This window comes from Vipera ursinii (assembly GCF_947247035.1).
Source record: "Vipera ursinii genome assembly, chromosome: 3".
Taxonomy (NCBI): Eukaryota; Metazoa; Chordata; class Lepidosauria; order Squamata; family Viperidae; genus Vipera; species Vipera ursinii.
Window position 1 is genome coordinate 128,123,606 of NC_139516.1, and position 27,583 is coordinate 128,151,188.

A 27,583-nucleotide genomic window follows, 5' to 3' on the forward strand; every position below is an offset into this window, starting at 1 on the left:
CATCTTACTGCAAATGGTAGGATCATGGCATAATTTTTTAAACAATTAAAAGTGGTGAATATGTATTATATATGTGGAAACACTGTAAAATTTATATAACAAAGTACACAAGATGTATCTGAAATAAGAAAAATTCAGCATGCAGCTGTTAATTGCAGTGCTCTCCCCACTTGTGTTATTTTGCCTCATTCTGTCAGATCTGTCAGTCCTTGAAGAATGTGTTTGTTATGTGTTTAGGTGTGTGTGTGTGTGTGTGTGTATGTGTGTTATCAACATAAATGAATTCACTGAAAGCCACCTTATTAATGATTAAGGACTGTAATGTACCATACTGTCCCTGTACAGTTTGATATAGAGAATTATTTTTAACTTCCCAGTCTAGGGCTGAGAGTGAGTGACTGGCCCAATTCAACCAGCTGGAATTCATGCTAGACTAGAACCTGAATCCTCCCACTCCTATTTCGGCACCTTATTCTTATCCACCACAGCACTTGCATGCACATAGACATCAATCTATCTGCACGTGTATGGCAGAAAGACACAAAGGTGGCACAATAACAGAATCTTACAGTGAATTTTGGTTTGGCTTTATGTGAATCTGTGCCACTTGAATGCAGACAAAAGAAATGCTTGTAAAGCTGCACAATACTTGCATTTATGTTGTGGTTGATCTTTTATTCTGTGTTGCATGAAAACAAATCCTAACAAATAAGTCAGATTTACTGTAAGAACTCTTCCAGGGGAAAAAAAATCTATCTTCAATCTATACTCTGCCCTCCATATTTTACTCTCACAGTATTTTCACAATAAGATTTGCAAGAAGATTCTAATTAGTACTTTTCATTATCAGTTGGTTTTCCCCATGAAAAAATGAATGAATAAACTGCTTGTGAAAAGAGCATAGTGTTCTTCCTAGATAGTGAGACAAATATGAATGTCAATGGTCCACAAAGAATATGGGATATTAAGCTCTGTTCCCCTTGAAAAGAGAACAAAGCAAGGGATACAAGAAGGCCTATTGATATAGAGTCTTTGAAGACACTAAGCCAGTAACTTTCCTTCTCCCCATGATAGGAAATTTAACTCAGCAGAGGGAATGAAATGGAACTTTCAAAGCAAGAGCCAGAGGAGGAAAGCCTCTGAATATTAACAGGAACATTTCCATTAGTCAGAAACAAGGCCTGTGGTGCATTTCCATAACAACTATATTATAAAAGTCTCTATAGGAAATACCAAAACTGCAGTAAGGTTTGCTGCCATATAATAGTTGAATAGAGCCTAAATATACTTTGCATTTAATTTTTTTATTTCAATTTAATTTTTCACTATCTAGTATTCCTGCAAAGTGAAGCAATTATAATAAACTGATGTCAAGTTGAGGCCCATTGATTATGTTGTCTTTTGAAGTATTGGTATAGTACGGCTACTATATCTGCAAAATCACTATGTCTGCAAAAGTTTGAAAGACTATTAGATGAAAGCAAAGAATACAGAAAACTGTAACTCCTTGCTGCCTTCTAATGATTTGTTCTAATATTTGCAACCCAAATATTGGTAGTCCTTTTTATCGTATCATCTAAACACAGGCCATAGCTTAAAGTTGGCATACTGTTTCTGAGCTGCAAAACCCATTAGATAGAAGTAACTGGTTATTAACTAGTTGTTTTAAGATAACATTATTAACCACAGATTAGCATGTTGTGCAAATCCAGAAATGGTGTTAAAGAGATACAGAACATGGTAATTTCTTCCTGCCATCTAATAATTGTCTTCATTTCTGCAATCCAGGTCTGACAGCTCTAATAGCTAACAATTAGTATTGTTATATAAGATTAACCCTTCAAGAAAACAGGGTGAAAGAATAACCACAAACTCAAATCACTTCTGCAACTGTTCTAACTTTGTTTTTGACCTTTGCAGGAACTAAGACACAATGAGGGAATCATCTGCCTTTCCTCATTTGTTTGGCTAGCTTGACAGTATTGTTGTAATTATTACATCAATCATGTCCTGTGCTAACCACATTGTGCTACAAGCGTATGAGTGAGCAACATCCAGCAAAGACTGTAATCAATTGGATACCACCACATGGTTGGAGAAAAAGAGAAAAAGATGAAGGCCAAAGAAAACCTAGTGCCGTACATTTCAGGAAGCCCTGAAAAACATCAGTCTTAAATGGAAGGATGAGGAGACTGTAGCTGCAGATCAAGAACTGTAGAGTACGCTTGTAACCCAATTATTACCTCAGCAAAACTAAATTCTTGGGAAGTGTCCCTCTGACTAGCCAATGCAAAGATCACTGGGTTACCAAGAAAAACTAGCATCCAAGTGATTAATTATGGTTTGCTATGTTGCCTGGAACACATTTAAGCCTTTCAATTGTAACTAATGTTAATCTGGCTTGATGGTTTATGTGAATATATCTACTCTTTCAGATATTTTATCATTCATGCTCTTTTTCGTGTATGCCCAACAATTGGGATCATCTCTGCAGAATTCCATTGGGCATTGCCATAATCCCCTTCTCAATAAATTGAGTCTTTCAAACACAAACTCTATGAGTTATATTTTTGGTAAATTCATAATCTTGTCCTTACAGAATATATGTACTGTATGTGTTTATGAGACAGGTTTGTGCAGTGTTTCAGTTCTGATCCAGAAAGGCGCTAAAGCAACCATGCCTTTTCTTGGGATTAAATGCAACCCTGGGGAAAGAAATAGCTATTTTAAAGATTTGTAGACAAGTGCTTCACTTCTGTTCCCATGTGCTCTGAATCATCTTTGTGTAATCGAAACGAAAGTACTGTCCAACTCTAATACATGTTCACAGACACATATTCCAAAACCTTGGCTTTAAGCATTTGAAGCACAATTGTAATTTGGAAGAACTAGAAAGTCTAACTTGCACTTTAATAGGAAACTGTCAGGGTAGTGATAGGCACTATAAGTCACTGATGTGGGAAAGGAATTCTGTGGTCAATGGTTTCATTAAAAAATAATAATAAATGTTGCACAGTGCCGGAAACAGTGCTACATCTTGTCTAAAGCTGAGTTCCTAATTTTTCAACTTTTTCTAACAAAGGTTTCTGGGAACTTATAAGAATTCCCACTGCAATGCAAATACATAGCAGGTTCAGAAATTGTTATTGCAAAACAATTAGAAAACAGAACCTTGGATTTCAAACAGACACATAAAACATAACTTGGGAAGTAACTGGGAAATATGAGAAAGAAAGGCAAGTGGCCCCAAATTAAGCAATTACATAGAGGCAAACTTTTAGACCTAGTTAAAGGATTTGAAATAATAGAAAACACCTATAGCTCAGCTTTTAGATTTTGGCAGCGGTTTGCTCTCCAAGCTTGTTTCAATTTATTTTCTGAACATTTCGATATCAGACTAGTTAACATCATCACCAGGATTTTTTTGTCCCATTTTCCTTTAGGGAAAGAAACTCCTGCTGATGATGTTACCTAGTCTGATATTGAAACATTCAGAAAATAAATTGAAACAAGCTTGGAGAGCAAACCATTGCCAAAATAGTTAAAGGTTTTCCAGAGCAGAAGAGTTGGATTTTCATTTTTCAGAACTTTTTTTAACACTTACTTTGTAGTTCTTGTTCTGAATGCTGCTTAAGTGGCAGACATTCACAACAGTTTAGGCCAGACACAGAATACACATCCTGAGATAAAGGGTTTTTTTTTTATCACATACTCTGAGAGTCAGTTACTTCCGCTGGAGAGACAAAGCAACTAAAAGGAGACTGGGGTAAAAACATGTTCTAAATTCATTTTCCACTGCCTTGGATTAAAATTTATATCCCCCTCCAAAAAACAAAAAAACCCCTAGTAACTCCAAGTAAGTAAAACAGAGGGAACTTTGCTTCAGAAACTGCTATAGGTAATGTGTCTAGCCAGGAATTGCACTGAGCTTACCGTATATTTTCTGTGCTGTGCTGTGCTAGGTAAACTTTGATCGCCTAATGGTGTTATTTCTCAGTATAAGCTAGTGAAGTGCGTCTAATCTCAGTCTGTATTCATCCCATAGTCTGAGCAGGAAGACATTATTTAGGTTTTTTTTTATTTGAAATAATTTGATTCCCACTTCAATCTTTTTATGACTGGTAAAAAACCAGCATCATCGTATGGTCTTTCTTTCCTTTTGATTCTTTTCTTCTTTAATTTGTCAGCTGTTGTTTTCCTGCGATCTAAAAACTCTGTAATTCACCTCCTCCAACGCTGCACTTTGCCTTTTAATACCAAAACCTTTTGATTTTTTTTTCACAGTTTACACTTCCCATTTTAATAGTTTAATAAAATTTATCTCCTGTGAGATTGTTCTGTCTTCCCAATGCACAAGGAACAGATGAATCCTCTAGCCACGTGCTTATACATCACACCAGATAAGGCCCCTTGTCAGGGAACTATCAAGCCACTAATGCAAGCAGGAGGCAGTTCAGGTGCGACAATCCCCAGAATTTTTGGAAGAGGTTCTGTGGCTTTCCATCCTAGTGGCCCAGCTATTGGCTACATTTGTGCACATGGATTGCCCTTTTGATTCAAATTTGAAATTATAATGCAACAGGGAGCCATCCAGCAAATGAGGCTATGAGGCATTCTGTAATTCTAAAAAAGTTGTCACATAGGAACATACTAAACAGTGGCATGTTAAGCAGTGAAAGCCGTATATTTTTCAGAAGAAACATTTAAAATCTAACACAATGACTTCTAAATTTTATCCCATGTATGGCTTAGAACAAAAATGCCCTAGCAAAGAGACCACATAAACACCAAAGAATTCATTAAGTATAAAATGATTTTTAAAAATAGGCAAAAAACCTAACAGGTTTAAAACTCCCAGCCTAACACTGATGTCTGGATACACTTTGTGTCTGTCCTGTTTAAATGCCATAAAAACCACAGTACTTGGCAACAGAAGTCTTGTAAAAATTAGTTGCATATTTTAATTAAGTTTGTTTGTGTATTTTAGTAACTCCTGCTTGATTTCATTTTATATTGAAATAAAAATTCATATGAAAATACTCTTGGAAACATTTAACACCAGCTTCCTGGCTTAGGAAATAGAGTGGCATTTTAAAAAATACTTTACCAAAAGCAATCTTTACTAACAGGAGCGTAATTAAAAACACTACTATACATCAATTGCATACAAGAGATTTGTAGAGAAAACAGAACAGAAGGACACTATAGTATGCATTTTCTTATTTTTGTTGTTAAAAAGGTAAATAGATTTAAAAATGCTAATAAAACTCCATTTTTATAATAGTCTTGCTGGCCAATGGGTTTGGCTTATGAAATAGAACTACATTAAAAATATGGAACTGGGTTATTTATGCAATAATCTACCACCTTGACACCCATGGTTGCTGTAAATCTCTTTATGAATTAATAATAGAAAAAATAAAAGTTTCACCCACCTGGGATCTTTCTGAATGCTATCAATAGAAGGTGACCTAGCCAAGGTTCCCTCAGGTGGGATGGCTGGTCCAGATTTGCTGTATGGTGATTCAACAGAAGGACAATACTGCAGCTGTCGGTAGGGATCTGCGTAATTGGAGGCAGGGCCGGCAGCATAGCTGGCCCTCTGGAAGGTCGCTGTTGCATTCTGTGTGGCGAGTTGACTGCCTGTGCGCTGTAAGGGTACGGAGTCGACACCAGGGGAAGATGGGGCTACGACAGGAAAGTAGGGACAAAGTAAAAAATTGAGGACCTGTTCACAGAAATGGTTAACCAGGTCTAGGCAGAGGAAAAAAAATACACACATATAAACAGGGGTTTGAAAAAAATGAGAAAAAAAGAACATTATAATCCCTGGAAACATAATGAGATATAAATCATTTCTATATAAAAAAAACACTAACCATCAATAAGCATAAAAATGAGAACTAAACCCTCTGATACTGATGTTCCCTTTGTATTCAATTTGGAATTTTCTTGGGAAAAAAACATTAAAGAATGTTGCCTATTAAATGTGGGCCTGCTCTAAAATACATTAAGCAATTAATATCCATTCATCTCCAGTCTGCATAATATTAGCCAAGAGTAATAATAACGATACGAATTTCATTTGTAAACTTCAATAAAAAAACCTTTGTACATTCTATAACCATAATTAGAATTAAACCTGCATGTAGGAGAAATGAAGTATGATCCATTTTGGATAGTAACAGCATCAATGTAAGTAATTTTAAGTTATTCAAATAGTGCCTGACTTCTAAATACAGTTCGGGTAAACAGTAAGTTATTAGAAGAGTATGTTATTAGAAACCAATTCATAGAGCTACTTGATGGGTTTTTCAATGACAACCTTGTTCTACTTTGTCATTATAAATTAATCCGAATCAACATGGATCAATATGCCAATGCAGATGCTGCTACTGATTTTCCTTAAAATATATTTTGACACATGAAATCAGAAGCACTTTATCGTACATATAATTAATCTGTTATAAAATAGTGGACACTGAATGAAAGAAAAGCATTCCAGTTATTAGCTGGTTTATGATGAGATCATTAAATAAGCTTATATTCATTTTTACTGTTTTCTTTAGACTTAGTTTTAAAGTTAAACAAAAGCAGTATTAACCAGGTCACAAACTTGTTCACGTTTATCTCAAAATTAATTATGTTGAATGCTACAAATAGTATTTTCAGTTTAAATGTGCAGACATGCTAAAATGCAGTTTTCTGCATTTATATTATTTATTATATATTATCCTGTAGCTTTGTTCTCTTTGAAGGCCAATTTACGCCCAATCACAAATAAAATGAAGGAAGGAAAGAGAAAAGAGAATATCATTTCTCTTAGTTCTCAAAAATGTCTGACTTAATTCTGTAGATGTTTTCCAATTTCCCTCTTCTTAAATTTCTGATGCAACTAAGAACTTTGATAAAGCATCCAGATCTGGGAATTCAAATTTAGGATAAGTAAAGAAAATAATGAAATAATTTCTATATTCTAGTTTAATTATTTAGCAGGTTTCCGATCCAGCCAAACTTCTATTTTTATCTTTAATTAACATTCCTTCCGGGTTATGTATCCAAGGTAACATTAATGGATTTTTTTCTTATACGATTACAGAAAGAATACTTGTATTACTTATGACTCTGACATCTGTAAAAATTTATGAAAAAACGTCCATTACATTAATGTCAAATATTTGATCACTAGAAATAAATTAGGACCAATGACAAAAATAATATGCAAAATGACTTTTCTGTCAATGTTACAACCTGAAAATAAACACTTAGGAGATATTCTAGAAATTCCTTTACTTGTCCTTCTGACCACATGAATTACACATTCATTATACAGTTGTAATAGATTGATGTGGGTTTTCACCAAGTGCTGTAATGCTATAATCTAGAATAAGTTTACATTTGGATGTTAAATGTTCCATTATAACTTCCGAAAATTTCATAGATAAATTAGGAAACAAACACTTTCACTGTATGCTTCATTTTAAAAGAAAGACAAATGCAGTCAAAGTTGGGAAGTCAGCATTTCTTTTTATGTGTGTGTGTGTGTGTGTATAGTTTTCATTGATGTATATGGTACAGCAAGCTGGACTACAAAATGTAACTGTTAATTATGGCAATGGTAATGATGGTGCAATATTGAAAATTCTTTAGTTAGTAGACATTTAAAAATAATGGGATGATCAAGTTATATTAGCCCACATGCATGAAAACAGATGTATCAGCCTTAACATATATCAAGATAAAATTTGGGCATTAGTTGCTTCACAAACATTTTAATAACATATTTCTCATCTAGATTGGTAGAGTAACAAAGAAATATTACTCATATAAAACCTGCAAATATCTATACTCTAATGCTATTCCATATGCATGCTGAAAATCATTACTTCATAAATTAAACATAAAGACAGAGAATTTTTTTTTTATGAGTACTAAAAATGTTCTCTGCTCCAAACATGTAAAAATACTTGAAGAGGTTCAGGCAGAATGAAAAGAGGCAAAGTCATGCCTTAAGTAAGACTTAATTAAAATTAAATACTTAAAGAGTTTATAGCGGCCTTCCCTTGTGTGATGTAACTGATTCTTTAGAACTGACAGAGAAAGAGTTGCCAGCTACTATTCTAGCACAAATATATTTGTTTAAAATAAAGATCGGCTTTCCTTTTCATTACAGCGTCACGCTATGTATCATAGTGACTAATACTTTTTTAAGGAAAAAAAAAACCTTATAAAAGATCAGGTAACGTACATTTTAAAAGTCATATATTTTTTAAAAAGAAGAAAAAAATATCCGAGGATTGGTTATTCCAAAAACATACTTAAAATACTGGATTCTAAAAAGCAAATAACAAGGCAGAGTGATCTAAACTGACTTCATATTATGCACATGAAAGGAAGAGGGGGAGAAAAAAGAAGAGGGAGGGAGAATCCTTCAAATGAGAATTCTGAATAAGAGAGGCTCCAGGGGTGGTTTCATGATGGAAGAAAGGAAAGGTATAAATTGAACAAAACAAAATGCAGACATACCACACACTGAGTCTAGAATAGGATTGAAATTACAGCTGTCAGATACACAAAGTGCAATTAAAAATAAACTTCTTAGTGATGAAATACTTTTTTGGCACAGTTTCCTTTTGTGGTTATATTCCTTGATTCCATTCACCACGGAGTTCTTCAGAAGTGAAGAATGTATCTAGAAAGTTACACACTATTAATGGGGCATATGTTGCAAAGTGAGCAGGGACAAGAGTGTGCTGGTAACTTCAGTACCACTGGAACTATTCTTTATATTTTTCTATGTAGAGTCAGTGTGTATGCTTTTACCCACACTATACCATCATCATTGTTATGTTAGCCTCCTTTGAATTAAACTCAATTTCAACTTTTAAAAAAGACTTTTATCCCATTTTTTTCATATTCTACTTAAAATAGTAAAAGTACCAGTACTCTTTCCTCCTATTTACCCCCACAACAAATCTCTGAGGCGAGCTGGTCCGAGAGTGAGTAACTGGCCCAAAGTCACCCAGCTGGCTTTCATCTCTATGGCAGGACTAGAACTTATATCCTGGTTGTACCTAGTATTTTTGGCAATGATGTGGATATAGTTTATTAAAGATTTTTTTCCAGGATATTTTTTCAACTATCCAATCTGAGTTCCCAGTCTGACCTAAAGTATTTTCTGGTATTCTTCCATCCAAGTCAAAATTATGTCTAAACATACTGTTAGTGATATATTGTTTAATCCTTGTATTTTATATTTTGTGAACTCTTTCAGAGATAATTGCATAGGAAGCAGTAATAAGCATGCTAAATGAATAAAATAAATAAACTAGTTAAAAATAAGTACTAGATTTGGGTTCCTATGATCAGATTTAGAGAATATATCTAAGGCTGCTTCCTAGTCTAATTTTTCTTTGGTTTCTCAGATCCCTTATCCTGTCACATATGTAACTTAGATTTACAGTATTTATTTTTTAAAGTTGATAATTTACAGACAGTATATATTTACCTGAAAATGGATGAACACCTGTCTCCTCATGTAGAGGTTTTATCTCTGCCACCAAGAACCTCTTCTACCCACCAAGGCTTTCTTGAATATCGGTTTCTACAGTTGGTGGAACACTCCCATATAGAGATTCTTGCATCATGCAATTTATCTAATATTGTCATTCTGGTTCTCAGTCCATCATATGGCTTTATCTTCAGACCCCCACCATCATATTTCTAATATCAAAGCATTTTTACACAATTATCCATAAATTCATTAAATAATCAAAGACCCATCACACCACACATATTTATCATACTTTTAAACAGTGAAAAATTACAGCATTCATGTATTCTTTCATGCTTTACTTACATTGTACATTTTTAAATCACATTCAGTAAACAGCTTTCAGTTCCGTATTCATGCAAAAACATTGCACAATTCAAATCTATTCACTTTATCATATACTTTAGTTTAATCAACAAATAGAAACTAACTTTCTTACATTCGTATGTTTTTCAAAGGCCTTCAGAAGCAAAATACTGGTTCAGGATACCAGTTTTCATTGCAATGTGGTGCATGAAATATTCCTTAACAGCAAGAAGAGTACCAGCCACTTCAATCTAATTCTATTCAGCATGTCATAAATGGAAATAAAGGTGTTTTACTCTAAGCTCATTTCAGTTATACTAAGCTAGGATCCTTAATCTAGGGACTACCATTGCCTGCATCCATTAATTAGAAAGCAGATGTAGTATTCCATTTAGTGACCATTCAAAGTTAGAAGAGCACTGAGAAAAGCAGGACTTCTGGTCTTGTGCAGTAGTGCAGCAGCCGAGGGATTTCAAGGCTCTGTGCACTTTGGCTGATTTTCTTCCTTTTGGGGGACCCTAAATGGGCCAGAAGTCACCCCAAAGAGGTGACAAAGAAGGAAAGAGGTCCCATAGACCACAGAGAGATGGTGGTTGACCCGATTGGTCCAGGAGAAGCCTTCCAGAAACCAACATGAGAAAGGCTAGCCTAACTTCAGAGTCTAGCCCAAGCTACAAGCAACTGAAATCAAAAAGTACTACTTTAAGCTGATTGTAAACAGCGTGTTTGAATCTGGGTAAGAACATTGATTTTCTCTATCCTACTTATTAACTTTCCTGAAGAAACAAAAATCCTAAGAAACAAAAAACCTCTGAAAGTGAAGGAGGGGGATCTTGGCCCCACCCTTTTACTAATGGAAGCAGCGAATTAAACCTTTTATGGAGGACCAAAACACACAGAAATGAAATGAAATGAATATAAAACCTAAATCTGGATAAGTTTGAAATTGCTGAATGGTTAAGATTCTCATTTTAAAGGCAACTGTTTATTTGGAAAACTGAAAAATAAACTGGTGCTGACATCTAGTGGTGGATGAAGACTATGACAGCTATGGCTTTCATACAGGATTTGGCAAAACCTGGAAAAAACTAATTTGTGCTTGTGATCTTCAAAGCTTCTATCAATAGAGAACAGCTGTGACAAAAAATACAATCTGGGCTGCAGACAAAGAGAATTATAAACTTCAGGAAAAAAACCCACCTGTTTGAACTTTCTGGATTACAAATATCTACTTTACTATGACTCCAAAGCTATTGGCAGAGAAAAGAAAACCTTGATTTTTGGCCATCATGGAAAATCAGAGACTTTCAGAAAGAACTTATCAAGAAAAAATAAATACCTTTCAAGAGGGGATATATGATATGCTGCAACTAATTCAAACAACGATTTCAAACCACAAAGAAATCCAAAATAACTTTGAAAATATAAACCAATTCATCTCCAATTTAACTTTATAACAAAAAATCCCAAAAAACAGCAATACAGAAGGAGCAAATAAAACAGATAACTGAATACAAATTTGAGGATAGAGACTTAAAGGTGGAACCTAACAAAACAAAGAAGTATGATTTAACCAAAGTGAGAAAAAAAATCAAAAGAAATTTAAAAAAAATAATGAAGAGCACTGAGAAAAGCGGCTTTCACACTTATGACCACTACAGCAACCTCATGGTCACATGATCAAAATGCGGGTGCTTGAGAATCGGAATATTTATGATAGCTGCACTGTGATCACCATTTGTAATCCTTCCCAGCTGGCTTCGGACAAGCAAAATCAATGGGGAAAGCCAGATTTGCTTAAGGACTGCATGATTCACAGCTGCAGTAATTCGCTTAACAACTGTGGCAAAAAAGGCCATAAAATGGGTCAGAGCTCTCTTCACAACTGCCTTGCTTAGCCACAGAAATTTTGGGCTCAACTGAGGTGGTATGTTGAGGATTATTTGTACTTTAAGCTGATTGTAACTTATCACTTACAGAGGGTTCGCTTAACAAACATCCTCATTTATGTCAGACTTCTTGTCATGACAGTACTTAGACAGTGATGTCTCCTCCCCACTTTTGTCTCTATATCTGTTGAAGCTATATTAATAGAAATAGAATAATTGTCTTTTAAACAATTGAATCCAAAGTGTCCTAAGATGATAGAAGGCTAGTAAATAAATAAAGTAAATAAATTTTATTTAAGAAAATAAAATTAAACAAACTTTTATAAAATTAATTAAAATTTGATCTTCACAAAACAGATTTAAAACTGAAATTAAGTGGCATTTTTTAGGTTGGGGAAATCTGCTTTAATAGAATAGTATTAAATAATTTTTTATCAAATAATTTACCCTCTTGCCTCTTTAAAATAGTAGAAAATGATTAAAGTATTTGTACAGAAGGATATGAACAGGTAACACTTGCTTCTTGAACGCCTGCCTGTATTCTGCAGCTCCTGATGTTCATGTAGAAGGGTGTTTCTCAAAGTTGCCAAAGTTGTGATGTGTGGACTTCAGCAAATTATAGGGATTGAAATCCACATATCTTAAAGTTGCCAAGGTTAAGAAACACTGGTCTAAAGCCTGCCTCCTTTCTCCATTGCAAACCTTACCTATTCCTCAGCTGGAGAACTCTTTCTCTGCTGTTAATGCAGGTGGAAACTGGAAAAGATTGGAGAGACAGGTACTACCAAGTTTCAATTATCTTATGTGGCCTTTCATCTGAGACAGCTAATAGAAATTCTCTCAAGAATTAACCAATGATATGTGTGTGACAAGAGAGCGGTCCCCATTTTGAAGTGGGAGAGCTGTGCTGTTTTACCAACTGAATTGTGAACATTAACGAGATTGCAAATCCCATTTTACAAGATGGCTTTCCAAAAGTAGCCCCTTTTTTTCCTTTTTATATATTTCCTAGATTGCTTAATTTATAATTCTGATAAGCATTTTCACCGTGAGGCAACTAAATAGCTGTGTAAGTGTCAGAGCTACGTGCAAAAGAAAAAAAAGACACTTTCAAGGTCTCAATATAAATAAAAGTAACAGGAAGGCTTCACAGGAGGGCTTCACATAGTTATTTATAAATTAATACAGTACTGCATTTTGCTTCTGCTGTTTTATTGCAGTTGTACTGCAGTCTTTGAAAACGTAGTTTTAAGATCTTCCAATATTTATGCAACTTGGTAGCAGAGATCTACAGCATCCTATTAGTAAATACATTAGACAACTGGCTGAAAAATGGTATTGCTGAAAGATTTAGAAATAGAAGCATTAAGAATGGTTGATCTGGGTAGGCAAAAAAAAAATCACCATATTCTGTTTTGCTGTAGTTTGAGATAGAGATATGAAGACTAATGTGGGGGAAAAAGAAATTATGAAGGAAAAAAAGAGCTTTTCCATAGCCTTTTCTGTTTCAGTTTTCACCAAAAAAAAGATGAAATATTTCCTAGTTCTTTTATATTAAATAGCAGATAAACCACTAGACATTAAAGAAATTGGATTAAGTTTGGAAACAATGAAACAAGAAATAAACTAATATGTAAAAGGAAAGAAGATTCTGCATTGTAGCTTGGTCAAGAGACTGAGAATCAGTCTTTAAAAATATCTTTAGGTTTAATATGTACTTTTCCATTTTTCTTTTTATTAAGTTAAAAAGATGAATTAATGTATAAATAATAATAAACAGTAGGAAGATTATATTACATATGTAAAACTAATTATCTTCAATGAAGCTGCAAAATCACATGGCAGTAATGACAATAGTGCCTAGTTAATGAAAACCAGCTATTCTTTTTACATTATATACAAATTTGATTATTTTAACCATAGGAGATTAGCAGGAAATTACATTAGACTGGAAGTCATCAATGTTTTATTTACTTTGATATCAATTACAAAGGAGGGTTGTCACTTGACATTTGAAATATATTTAAATCAGATTTTTTTTATTCTATTAGTATTCTTTTAGTACTTTCAAGCAAAATAAGAACAACACATCTACATCGTGTTCTGTTCTTACCAGCTCTGCCAAGAGAGTTAAAGTCTATTCAAGTTAGCAGGGGAACTGTCCGTCATACAGCACAGCTGACAGATACTGCTTCAGCAGTTGGTAGGCTCCAACTGGGCAACTTTATAGAATACATTATTTTTCCAGCTTTTCCTGACTTGCATTAAGACCATGGGCTAGAATATTTTAACTCTTCCTGAACAAGATGCTGGATGTGCTGCCAGATGCTAATAATTCAGCTTTTTTTTTTTTTTTGAAAACCCGTTACTTTGTTTCTGAAAGAGGTTCTGGTGGCTTTAGTTATTCTGTTCAAACTGAGCAGAAATCACCCGGGCACAATATAGCACTCATAGATGCACAACAGAATGAACTCAAGCAAGCAGCTGAGTTGCTTCTAGGACTGACTGAAATACACACACACAGAGACAGACACACACACTTGCAGAGGAGCAAGCTGGATTTAAGGAAGGCTGATATACCATTGATCAATGCTTAGTACTCTATCTCACTGAAAAGTACTCTCTCTACAACACAAACTTCCTCTATGCCAGACATGTCAAACTTGCAACATCACGTGATGTCGCGCAACATATCGGGATGGTTTTGCCATTGCTGGCAATGGGGTGGGTGCGGCTTCCGGATGACCCATCCGGCTGCGGGCCGGCAGATTGACACCCCTGCTCCATGCTGTTTTCATAGACTTCAAAGCAGCACCGATTTGTTATTCTGACTTAAATTTGGGAAAAGCTGGAGGCCTCCACAATTGAGCAAAGTTTACTTCATTTAAAATATCTGCTATACAAAGGGACCTTACTGAAAGTAAAGTGTAGCCCCTGAAGCCATCTCACCAGTGCCACTGAAACCAAGAAAGGTGTCAACCAAGGTTGCATATTGGCCCCTCCCTTATTTAATTTCTATATCAACTCCATGGAGGGCCGTCTCCACAACACAGACTTTTACTGCCAACCACTTGCTGGAAGACACAACAGCAACATAGATAATGCAGCAAAACTTTCAAGAACACTGAATGGCCTTAAAAGAGCAGTGAGAGTACTAGCATAGCACTGCAAGGAAGACCAGCTAGAATTCAGTTATCAGAAAATCAAAATCATGGGATTTGTCCAAAAACTCAAAGAGTCATTCTTGGAACATAGATGGCGGCCCACAATATTTTTGTTTCAAAATAGCTGAAATAGTCTTTTGATTTGTCAGCAGTAGGAAACTCCATGGGGACTATGTCACCCTTAAATTCCTTGAGACAAGAACTGATCACTAGATAGCCATAATTCTCAAGTTATTTGAGGCCAACCCAGTAACATACTGTCTCTATAATCCCCAGCTGACCCCTTCTCCAGTTTTGCACCATTAGGATTTGTACAATCCAATTTTTAAAGATCAGCCTTTCAAATCCCTAATTGTGTCTCTATTGTCACTCTGGCTATACATGGGTTTCATCAAAGTGGAGGCTAGAGTGTGGCTGACCATACTTAACTTTGCTCGAACTATTTTCCCCTCCCCCATTCTTGCCCCATTAAATATGATTGATGATTTTTCAGTCCAGATGGAAACAGGCAATGACAACTAAAATATCCTTGGGCTTCTCTCCAGGATTTCTACTCAGCATGGAGTAGCAATTATTAAAGAGCACGTAACAAATACAGAGAACCAAATGAATCTAGCCATGATCTCAAACTTTATTACCAGTGAATCCAACAAGTATTCTGCCTCCCTATAGAATTCGTAACTAAACTCACCTCTAAACAGGGGTGTGAAACTGCCGGCCCACAGGCTGGACATGTCACGCAGAAGCCGCGCCCACCCCATTGCTGGCAATGGCAAAACAGTCCCGATATGTCGCACGATGTCACGTGACGGCACAGGTTTGACATGTCTGACCTAAACAATGAAGGGTCTTTACTCTGGCACAATGTCATACCTTCCCCTCAGCTGTCCTTGAAAGCTGATGCAGGAAGATTCCTTACAGAGTGACAAGGTTCCTATGACTCTGGACACACAGAAACAACAAAGCTTCTATAGTGCTTGTGCTACAGACATTTGTATTAGCCTCATGTATAAATATCCTATTGATTTCAGATACCAATCCTGCTACAACATACAATGTTGCCATCCAATGTTTGTTGCAGCAATGCTCAAAATTCATTGGAAAACATATCCTATAAACCAGAGGTCACCAACCTTTCTTGATTGGCAGACCGGAAAGAGACAGAGGGGGAAGCATTTCATGAGCATGTGATGCAAACGGGGCAGGGCTAGTGTTTGTGTGATACTCGCTAGCCCTACCCCGTTCTTATGCACAGCACCCTGTTTCTGCACCCTGAGGCACGGCTTTGGCCCGTTTTTGCATATTGTGACATTGCAGCATCCCATTTTTGTGCCCCGCAGTGTGGCAGCTTCCCATTTTTGCACCCTGCGGCACAGAGGCATCCCATTTTTGCGCCTCGAGATGCGGCGTTGGCCTGTTTTTGCACCATGTGGTGCAGCGTCCTGTTTTCATGCCCTGCGGCCACAGCACTACTGTGTGTGTGTGCGCGCGCACTGGCCAGCCTGTCCTGTGGTCCACTACCAGGCCATGGCCCACAGGTTGGGGACTCTGCTATAAACTAAATCTAATGAGTACCTAGTTTATTATAATAGAATGGTTTTGTAATATGATATACTCTTCCACATAACCAACATTTTAAGCTCCAAACTCATCCGATGCTCCTACCACTACTTTTAGATTGCTTTAGTTCTTGCTTTTTAGATATAAGCTTAGTTTTTTAATTCATGTATCTTTTGTATTTCCCAGTTTACCATAACTGTTTTAGATTTAGATATTTTATTCTTGATGTATTTTTTTCTTTTTTAATGACTGCACTGCATTTCCCTTACGCTGATCTATGATTAAAATAAAAATTGTATTTTGTTTGCTCTTTCTTCTCATAAATACTTAAATCTGGCACTTTTCCCCCACCTTTTCTGCTGATAACCAGCCTCATGTTTCTTAACCTTGCTGTCAAACTACTCAGACAGCTGGATATTGATAGAATCAGCATTCCTGCCCTTAGAAGCTGTTATTATATTTTTCATGGTATGCACTGCTCATCTTTTACCAAACCTTCCCATATGTCTGGAAGGATGAGGAACCATTCTTCTCATCTTTCTCCAGATTGAGAATGACTGGGAGGTGCTCTGCCCCCACTCCAAAGGTTCTATGACAATTTGCCATGGCCAACTTGCCCCAAGACAACTCGTTGCTGGACAAAAGTTACATTAATAACGAAGAAATGGTGGAATAGAATCATTGAAGAAAAGATGTAAAAGGAGGGACAGAATGAAATGCGATCAACAAAAATTAAAATATTTATTTATTTTAAAATAATTAAATAAAATTGTTAAATTGTTCTGCAGTGAGTTGTCCCATGGCAAGTTGGCTGTGGCAAGTTGTCCCATTCCCCACTCCAAATCCATGTTCATAACAGAATGGGTGCCCCTCTCACACACTTGAGATTAGTGCAGCAGGACTGGGTAGTGCTTCCAATCCTCTCCTAGGCATCCACACCAAAGCTTCGCCTTTGGTTGAAACCAGCAACAATTTGGACCTCTCCCTCTCTCATTTTTATCATATATATTCCAGTCTGGGGAGAAAAAGGCAATAAAACTGTTCTGTCCACATACCTCCATTCTAAATTCTCAAAGCCCTGCACCTCTCAGCCCCCTAAGGACCTTTCTTTTCAGAGCCAGAATAATTGTCTTTGTTATGCAACTAGAGCAGTCAGGCACCAAGAATACTGAAGGCACTTCACCTCAGACTCTTCTTCTACCAAGATAGGAGGAATTGGCAAAGCTAAGTTATGTTATGAACATGGAGGGAATTTTCAATCCAGGAGAAAAAGTGGAAACCAGGAATGAATGAATAAATAAGGCCCCTAGTGAGTGAGTGAGTGTGTGTGTGTGTGTGTGTGTGTGCGTGTGTGATAACATGTAATGCAGTGGGAATCATAGAAAAATACTTATTGTTAAAAATAGTATCTAACTCTTGCAAATAGATCAATTATACTATGGAAACTGGACTTTACTCAAATCTGATTAAAATGGATCTTTATTTTTTCCCAGGTTTGTAATTCTCATGGTTAGTAAATTGAATGTAAAAATGTAGTAACATTATGCATAATATTACTTAGGAAAGAAGAGTGAATAGACTGTGTGGGAGGAATAACCTCCACCCTCATTTGGTGACTGGATGATAGATGTCTCAATAAAATCTGGTTTACCAGATAAGTTTTAATTTTCTTATATCATTTGTAAACCTATTATTGTCCATATTATAAAACTAATTTCTGGAACCATCAGAGCAGGCATCTCAGAGAAAAATAATTCTACTTTCAACAGTGATTTTTTTTAAAAAAATCTCCCATTATATTAAGAATGAAAACAGAGCACATACTGTTATTGTGGTTCATTGCTTTAATGATTAAGGAACAACCCCCTCTCTGTTACTGTTAAAACCAAAAGTAGTCTCAAACATCTGCAGTGAGTTAAGTAGAACAACACAACAGATATTTAGGTTATCTCTTTGAATAATCTTTCAGTTTATAATACACTCAGTATTCAGATCCCCTTAGCAGCTAGTTCATGGATACTTTTTTTTCTACAAAGGGGAAGTCCCACTCTATCTTCAAAATGTAACTTATTCATGAAAATGCTAGGGGGAATTATCCCGGCATGAAGATGTTACAACTTTGCTAGATTTAGAGCTGATGGAAAACAGCTGTCCTGATTGCAAAGTTCAGAACAGACCTGTTGTTATATTCACACATTATAGTTAAGAATTCCTTTCTCTGCCCTTGTGTCGGGGAAACACAGTTAGTTAACCGTGCCTACTTGTATTGTCTTGTCGAATTCTTGGGTTACAGAGTCAATCCAGTAGCCTTGGCATGCTTAAGTGAGTGGCCTGTCGTTTTCAATATCCTCTGACTCTATCCCCTGAGCTCTTCAGTGAGAGATGGGGGATTCAGGAAAAAGGAAGTAAGGATTTATGTCTTCTTTGATGGGTTTTGATGGAACAAAGAAACTTTAAGGAAACAAATTTCATGCAATTAGGCCTAGGCTAGGGGTAGGCAACCTTGGCTCTTTTATGACTCGTGGACTTCAACTCCCAGAATTCCTGAGCCAGCATGGCTCAGCTTGGAAACTCTCCCTTTCCCTTCAGCATGGCTGGCTAGGGAATTCTGGGAGTTGAAAGTCCACGAGTCATAAAAGAACCAAGGTTGCCTACCCCTGGCCTAGGTGTTCAAAGCAAACACCCCCAAAGCTATAGGGCAATTAAAACCAGTACTAGGGGGAAATTAGCTGGAAATGTTCAGACTACTGTCCTGAAGGATCCTTCATTTCTTTGCAGTGTGCTGACAAAATATGAGTCTGGTAGTCCATTTTCAACTAAGACATTTTATTGGAAAGCAAAAGCTTTTGTAAGCTGTGGTTAACTTTATCAAGGCAAAAGATTTTCATGATCTGAAGGGAAATGAGATGCATGGAGGGGTTAAACTGATACAGATTTTAAAGCTCATGATAATTTTTGTTTTTTAATAAAATACAATAGTCAAAATGATACTACCAAACTCCTTCTGATTTGTCTGCAATAGACCAACACTGCTATCCAAAGTTATATACCTGCTTCTATTCTGTAATAATAATTTTAAATATGGGGTTCCAATGAGGAACAGATCGCCCTGGCTAACCTGGCATTCCAGCCACATCAGACCGAGGAGCTATGACTGGCTTCAGAGGGGCCCCTGGTGCGTGGATCTGCAGAGAGAGGCTGACCTCCGGGCCCCGCCTTGCATGGATTCGCTGCAGCTGCCGCAAAAATGGTAGGTCAAATGGGAGCTGCTCAGGGCTTGGTCCCAAGGCATGCCATCTGCACTGCCTGATATTCTGTCGGGGGTGGGGGGCAGTTGGCGGCTAAGGGACTGTTCCCAGCGGGCAGATACACAGGAGAGTTGGAATCCTCCAGGACCTGTTCTGTGGGCAGCTCTCGAGAGACCAGGCCGGTTCCCCCAAAAGCGGGGGCTGGTCTATATGGCTCCACATTGCCACATTAGGGACTTCATGGTGTGAGACTCCAACCAAACCGAGGGGATGACCCTGGGTCCTTTGGGTGGAACCCCAGTACTTGATGTAGGTCGGGTACCCGGAAAATAATAATAATCATAATTTTAAATATATACCGTATATACTTGAGTATAAGCCGACTCGAGTATAAGCTGAGACCCCCAAATTCACCCCCAAAAACTGGAAAAAGTTATTGACTCGAATATAAGCCGAGGCTGGGAAATGCAGCAGCTGGAGGCTGGATCCCCCGAAAGACGTCTCTGCTGAGATGAGAGAACGGGGTGGAAAAGCCGCCGAGAGAATGGGGCGGTGGAGTGCTCCACTGAGAGAATGGGGCGGCTTGCTGTTCTCTCGGTGCAGCACGGCAGAGGCTGGATCTCGCGAAAGAAGTCTCCGCTGAGCGAGAGAATGAGGCGTCTCAGCGCCCATTTTCTCGGCGAAGACTTCTTTCGGGGGATGCAGCTTCTGCCGCCCCTTTCTCTCAGCTGCCCAGTGGAACAGCTTGCCACCAGAAATCAAGAGTGCTCCATCACTGGAGGTTTTTAAGAAGAGACTGGACATTCACTTGTCTGAGATGGTATCGGTCAGTGGTGGCGAAACTTTTAGAGACCGAGTGCCCAAACCGCAAGCCAAAATCCACTTGTTTATCACAAAGTGCCAAGGCAGCATCGGCATTCTGGTGCCCTCGGGGGAGGGGACAGGGAGGCGCCTCTGAGTGCCGCCTCTGGCACGAAAAAAAAGGGGGAGCAAAAAATGGGCCACCGTACCGCAAGGCACAAAAACGCCAACCGCCGCACCGCAGGGTGCAGATACAAGGCACCGCACCATGTGAGAACGGGGCTGGGCTAGTGAGTATCACGCAGGCACTAGCCCCGCCCCCTTTGCAGCATGTGCCTGCTCGTGGCCCCGTGCACGCATGTAAAATGCTTCCCCCTCCCTTTTCTTCCAGTCCACCAACCAACAAGGACCTGCTGCTGGCAGCGGTGGTGGCGCACGTGCCAACAGAGAGGGCTCTGAGTGCCACCTCTGGCAGGCATGCCATAGGTTCACCACCACTGGTATAGGTCCTCCTGCTTGAGCAAGGGGCTGGACTAGAAGACCTCCAAGGTCCCTTCCAGCTCTATTCTATTATTCTATTCTATTCTATTCTATTCTATTCTATTCTATTCTATTCTATTCACTTTCTATATTTCTATTCTATTCCATTCACTTTCTATATTTCTATTCTATTCTATTCTATTCTATTCTATTCTATTCTATTCTATTCTATTCTATTCTATTCACTTTCTATATTTCTATTCTATTCTATTCACTTTCTATAATTCTATTCTATTCTATTCTATTCTATTCACTTTCTATATTTCTATTCTATTCTATTCTATTCTATTCTATTCTATTCTATTCTATTCTATTCTTATTACCATTCTCTATTCTATTCTATTCACTTTCTATATTTCTATTCTATTCTATTCTATTCCATTCACTTTCTATATTTCTATTCTATTCTTATTACCATTCTCTATTCTATTCTATTCTATTCACTTTCTATATTTCTATTCTATTCTATTCTATTCTATTCTATTCTATTCTATTCTATTCTATTCACTTTCTATATTTCTATTCTATTCTATTCTATTCTATTCTATTCTATTCTATTCACTTTCTATATTTCTATTCTATTCTATTCTATTCTATTCTATTCTATTCTATTCTATTCTATTCTATTCTATTCTATTCTATTCTATTCACTTTCTATATTTCTATTCTATTCTATTCACTTTCTATATTTCTATTCTATTCTATTCACTTTCTATATTTCTATTCTATTCTATTCTGTTCTGTTCTGTTCTGTTCTGTTCTGTTCTACGTTCTGTTCCAATCCATTCCATATTTTCTATTCCATTCTGTTCCACTGTCAGAGCCCATCGGAGGCAACCCAGTCAGCCCACACAGGAGTTACACTAAGGCTACGCAGCCTCTCCTCTCAACCTGAACCCCTCCTTACCTTTCCTTTTATCTGCATCCTATTTTTAACTGCCGGCTCTGCCCAGCCCTATTTTGTCCTTGAGCACTCGTGAGCTCATCAAGAACAGAAGGTAACCGTGGGGGCAGGGCAAGATCTGCAAGATCCCCATTTGCATTTGAGTTTGCCATCCCATCTGGTTCGAGATAACACACGAGAGAGAGAGAGAGAGAGAGAGAGAGAGAGAGAGAGAGAGAGAGAGAGAGAGAGAGAGAGAGAGAGAGAGAGAGAGAGAGAGAGAGAGAGAATTTTGCAGCGCGTTTGCTTTCAGCTTCGTGGGAACCGAGGAAGCAAAACAAGATGCAAAGTCTAAAATCTATAGGCTCATAAACCACCCTGGTTTCTTGAAACAAACCGGGATTTCTCTACCCCAACCTTGAAACCATGGATCGAGTGAATCTCTTTACCGAAGAATGTGTGTGTGTGGAGGAAGGGAGGGAGGGAGGGAGGGAGAGAGAGAGAGAGAGAGAGAGAGAATTTTGCAGCGCGTTTGCTTTCAGCCTTCAACGAAGAAGGGAATGTTCTCCACTTCTCCCTCAACTTTTTCTTTCCTCAGGAACCAGAGGCAAGGGCTTTCTGTTTGTTTGTTTGTTTGTTTTACCACGAGTTGACAGTTGGGCAGAAACCAGAGGGGAAAAAAAAGAGTTTCGGGCTTCATGGGAACCGAGGAAGCAAAACAAGATGCAAAGTCTAAAATCTATAGGCTCATAAACCACCCCGGTTTCTTGAAACAAACCGGGATTTCTCTACCCCAACCTTGAAACCATGGATCGAGTGAATCTCTTTACCGAAGAATGTGTGTGTGTGTGTGGAGGAAGGGAGGGAGGGCGGGCGAGGCAGCGGGCGGGCGAGGCAGCGGGCGAACGAGCGGGCGAGCGAGCGAGCAGGCGAGGCAGCGGGCAAGCGGGCGAGGCAGTGGGCGAGCGAACGAGCGGGCAAGGCAGCGGGCGGGCGAGCGGGCGAGGCAGCGGGCGGGAGAGCGAGCGGGCGAGGCAGCGGGCGGGAGAGCGAGCGGGCGAGGCAGCGGGCGGGCGAGGCAGTGGGCGAACGAGCGAGCAGGCGAGGCAGCGGGCAAGCGGGCGAGGCAGCGGGCGAGCGAACGAGCGGGCGAGGCGGCGGGCGGGCGAGCGAGCGAGGCGGCGGGCGAGCGAGGCAGCGGGCGGGAGAGCGAGCGGGCGAGGCGGCGGGCGAGCGAACAAGCGGGCGAGGCGGCGGGCGGGCGAGCGGGCGAGGCGGCGGGCGGGCGAGCGGGCGAGGCGGCAGGCGGGCGAGCGGGCGAGGCGGCGGGCGGGCGAGCGGGCGAGCCGGCGGGCGGGCGAGCGGGCGGGCGAGGCGGCGGGCGAGCGAGGCAGCGGGCGGGAGAGCGAGCGGGCGAGGCAGCGGGCGGGCGAGGCAGCGGGCGGGCGAGGCAGCGGGCAAGCGGGCGAGGCAGCGGGCAAGCGAACGAGCGGGCAAGGCAGCGGGCGGGCGAGGCAGCGGGCGGGCGAGCGGGTGAGGCAGCGCGAGGGGGCGAGCGAGCGGGCGAGGCGGCGAGCGAGCGGGCGAGGCGGCGAGCGAGGCAGCGGGCGGGCGAGCGGGCGAGGCAGCGGGTGAGCAACCGAGCGGGCGAGGCAGCGGGCAAGCGGGCGAGGCAGCGGGCGAGCAAGCGCGCTCCGCAGGGCAGGCTCTCTCCGCCGGGACGTGGGCGGCGGCGGCTGGCTGTGGCTTCGGGGCGGCGCTGAGCTGCGCGGCCGCCCTCCCGCCCTGCCTGCCCCCCGGCCGGTGCCTTCGCCCCGCAAGCCCCCCCCCACTTGCCCGGAGGAAGCGGCGGCGGCGCGGCGCTGCGGGCCGGGAGGGGAGGGGGGCGCGGCAGGGGCTGCCCCTCCTGCCAAGGAGCCGAGCCCGGCGGCGTGTGTGTGTGTGTGTGTGTGTGTGTGTGTGTGTGTGTCAGACCCGCAGGAATGGCTAGTAAAGGTGGCGGCAGTCCGGCATTTGCGTTTCTCTGTGTGTCAAGCCCCGTGGGCTCGACACACAGGAAGGGGGGGGAATGCCGGAATGCCGCTTCCCTACCAGCCATTCCCGTGGGTCTGACACACACACGCACGCACGAGGGGGAGAAACAACGCTGGACTGCCGCCAGCTCTGCAAGGCTCTGCCGCTCCCTTCTCTCAGCAGCCTGTTCCGAACTAAGGGACAGTTCTTTTTTTTTGTTCACTGGAGTATAAGCCGAAGTGGAGTTTTTCAGCCCGAAAAGTGGGCTGAAAAATTCGGCTTATACTCAAGTATATACGGTATGTATATTATACATGTTGACGAGGGGTGACATGATAGCAGTGTTCCAATATCTCAGGGGTTGCCACAAAGAAGAGGGAGTCAAGCTATTCTCCAAAGCGCCTGAAGGCAGGAAAACAAACAACGGATGGAAACTAATCAAGGAGAGAAATAACCTAAAACTAAGGAGAAATTTCCTGACAGTTAGAACAATTAATCAGTGGAACAACCTGCCTCCAGAAGCAGTGAATGCTCCAACACTGGAAGTTTTTAAGAAGAGACTGGACAGCCATTTGTCTGAAATGGTATAGGGTTTCCTGCCTGAGCAGGGGGTTGGACTAAATGTCCTCCAAGGTCCCTTCCAACTTTATTATTATCATTATCATTATTATATTATTAAACATTTTAAAACAAGGAAACAATCAAATAACAATAAAGGAATAAAGATAAAGGCCAAAACCTTTCTGGGAACAAAGAAAGAGGGGCTTCAATCATTCTCACCAAATGTTTGGGCAGAGAGCCAGGTTTTTAAGGCCCTGGGAAATACCAGAAGTGTGAGGGCTTAGGGAGAAACCTGATTCCAGAGGGCAGAACCTGCTACTTTATCTCCATTTGCTTAGACTCTACAGATTATTGATTGCTGGCTCTGATACATAGATGTCAGCCTAATATAACAAACATTTCTCACGAATCCTTACTTAAATTATCTTAATCCCTTTTTTTTAAACTTCAATATGGGGCTCTGACCTTAGCAACAGACATGCTAAATTACTTCAGCTTAGTAACCTTAAAAGAAGAAAACTGGAGAACAATTGGTGACAAAATCATTACTTGCATTGGTATAACTCTTTCACCTGGGGATTTAGCCATGTAGACAACCCAGGACTTAGGCAGAGAGAGTGTGAGGGTGGAGGTCCCAGCAGTGCAGGTAAGCATCAGTGAGACACTTTCTCCTGCCTGCTACAAATCATCAAAAGACAAATTTACAATATATGTTTTTAATTTATAACTAAAAACCATTGTAAATAAACTTTTTGATGTAACACATTTGATATGGAGCTGATGATTTTAGTCCGATAAATTTCACTTTTATGCTTAATGGTTCTGTTAATTTTCCCTGCCATTAATCCCTTTCCAAATATAATAACCTTGCATTTAGCAACTGTCATAGGATTGGGAAAGCTTAGCAAACTGAGTTTATCTTCCTAACTGAAAAGCCATCTCCAAATCACCAGTTCTCAAAAAGCAGTGCTTTTTTGTAAAAGAAAAAGGTGCCGGAACTCACACATGACATACAACCTGCCTTGCCTACCCTACAAGGTTCCATCCAAAAAAGGTGCCGGAACTCCGTTCTGAGCGTTCTATGAGAAAAAAAGCCCTGCAAAAAAGTGAGAACTCAGAGTGCCAAATTAAATTTAGCTCATTCACAATGAATATAACATCATAATAGGTAGCTACTTTAAAAAAGACAGTAAGAGTCCCCCAGCGTTATTCTGAAGATCCACATATTTTATAATCAGCAGTTTTGTCTGCATTTCTTTCTGAATACTACAAGCAGCGATGAACCAAATTATTACTTATGGAATGCCACACTGGAATACACTAAGAAAAATCCAGGCATTTTTAAACGTAATATAGGGGCAGTTTCAATCATTACTGAAACAGTGATGCAGTTTATTCATCCTATAGTTCCCCAACCTTTCCAGCTTTGTGAACCAGCGGGGAGGGGGAAGAGGGGATGGTTCTGTGTGAGCGGCCAGCAAGTGCGCATGCAGCTCCATTTGCACGAATGGCATGCACGTGCGCCTGCTGGTCATGCAATTGGAGTTCATGTGCACATGGCTTGCCCGCTGCTCATGCAAGTGTGGCTGCGCATGCGTGCACTCACCTGCCATTTCCACAGTCTGGTTGCAAATAGCTCACAGCCCACCAGTGGTCTGTGGCCCAGAGGTTAGGGACTCCTACTATAGGATATCTGTTATTCTCTGTAACTAATATATGTTCTATTTATCTTGCTACCGGTAATAAATGGATAAGAGAAATATAGGAAAGTTTAGCTAGTATAGTAGATTTCCTTTCCTTCATTATTATCACTGTCCACTTAAACTGAAAAGTCAGTTTGGGTAATGTTTAATAATCTTTTCATATAGCACATCATTGACTATATATTATACAGCAGGGCAAAAATCATCCCAGTTTCAAATTATGTATCACATATAACTTTCTCTGGTTTTTTGAATCAAATGATTAGCTGAGGCAGAATAAACTTTAACAGATTGTAAATCATCATATTGGGTCCAAGTAACTTTAATTTTGTTAAAAGATTAAAATCAGCCATTAATCTTTATTTACTGACACAAATCAGACATGTGAACTAAGCCATCAATTTCTCAACAGAAAAATCCATAATATTGAAGTTAAATACATATTTCTGTTTCAACTGCTCAGTCATCAAAATAGAACACTCATAATACATTAATTCTTTATTGTCAGCAATATCAAATTTGTAGCAATTTGAGAGGAATGCTATGAAAAGCCATATCAGCTATTCTTTTCAAATTATGTTTTTGGAATAATAAAGATTGTATTACAATGATACATTTTTGCCTGAAACCAGACATTAAGATATTTCAGGCATAACAAATAAACTGCTCAATAAGATAATTGCTGGCTTAAGTATAAAGACAACATTGGCAAGATTAAGTTATTATTCTTTTAATTTCTCCCATAACTATCTCTATGCACATTAGGGAACAAAAGCATAATAAAATCCAAAAGAAGACAGAGAAAAGAACATCCAACATCAACTGTAATATTCTCTTAGAAAACGTGGGATTTAAAATCCTTTGCTTTGTGTTAGAAAGATAACTGGAGGCCTTTGTTTTATCTCCGTCCCTCTCCAACTTCACTAACAATGGCTTAAGATTTTGACTTACAAAACACGTATATTCAGAAGAAGAGATTTATTTAGATATCTGTCCCCTGGTCCCAAGCCATTCCACCTTAAAAGCCCCCGCCAACCATTAGGAATAGTCCTGGATATGTCCTGGGTCCCAATGATATCCCTGACTGAAGAGTGTATTAATTGTTACATCTGCCTAAACTAACAAACATTTATATGTTTTAAAAACCCCACACTCGTTTGAATTTCTTACTGCTCAAAACAAATTTATTGACTTTCCAACAGGATGTTGTAATTTGTTTCCTCTCTGCTAGTATAGTGCCTTTTACTTTTGAGAGATACATGTTTATGATATTAAGATATAATGTAAGAAGAAGACTTTAATGGTTACTCTAACATTAGGAATCACAAACAACAAAAAGGCTATTTCCCTGCATGAATGTCA

At 39.4% G+C, this 27,583-nt stretch overlaps 1 protein-coding gene across 1 annotated transcript in view; it reads right to left on the reverse strand.

The window, feature by feature from the left end:
• The window catches only part of CTNND2 (catenin delta 2), a gene marked incomplete at its 5' end in the record, with an annotated part of 448,616 nt that overhangs the window by 203,032 nt on the left and 218,001 nt on the right, over window positions 1-27,583 (reverse strand). Inside the window, one exon of the mRNA XM_083360640.1 lies at window positions 5,436-5,688. Coding sequence (XP_083216766.1) covers window positions 5,436-5,688 — 253 coding nt within the window. The remainder of the gene's footprint in view (window positions 1-5,435; window positions 5,689-27,583) is intronic.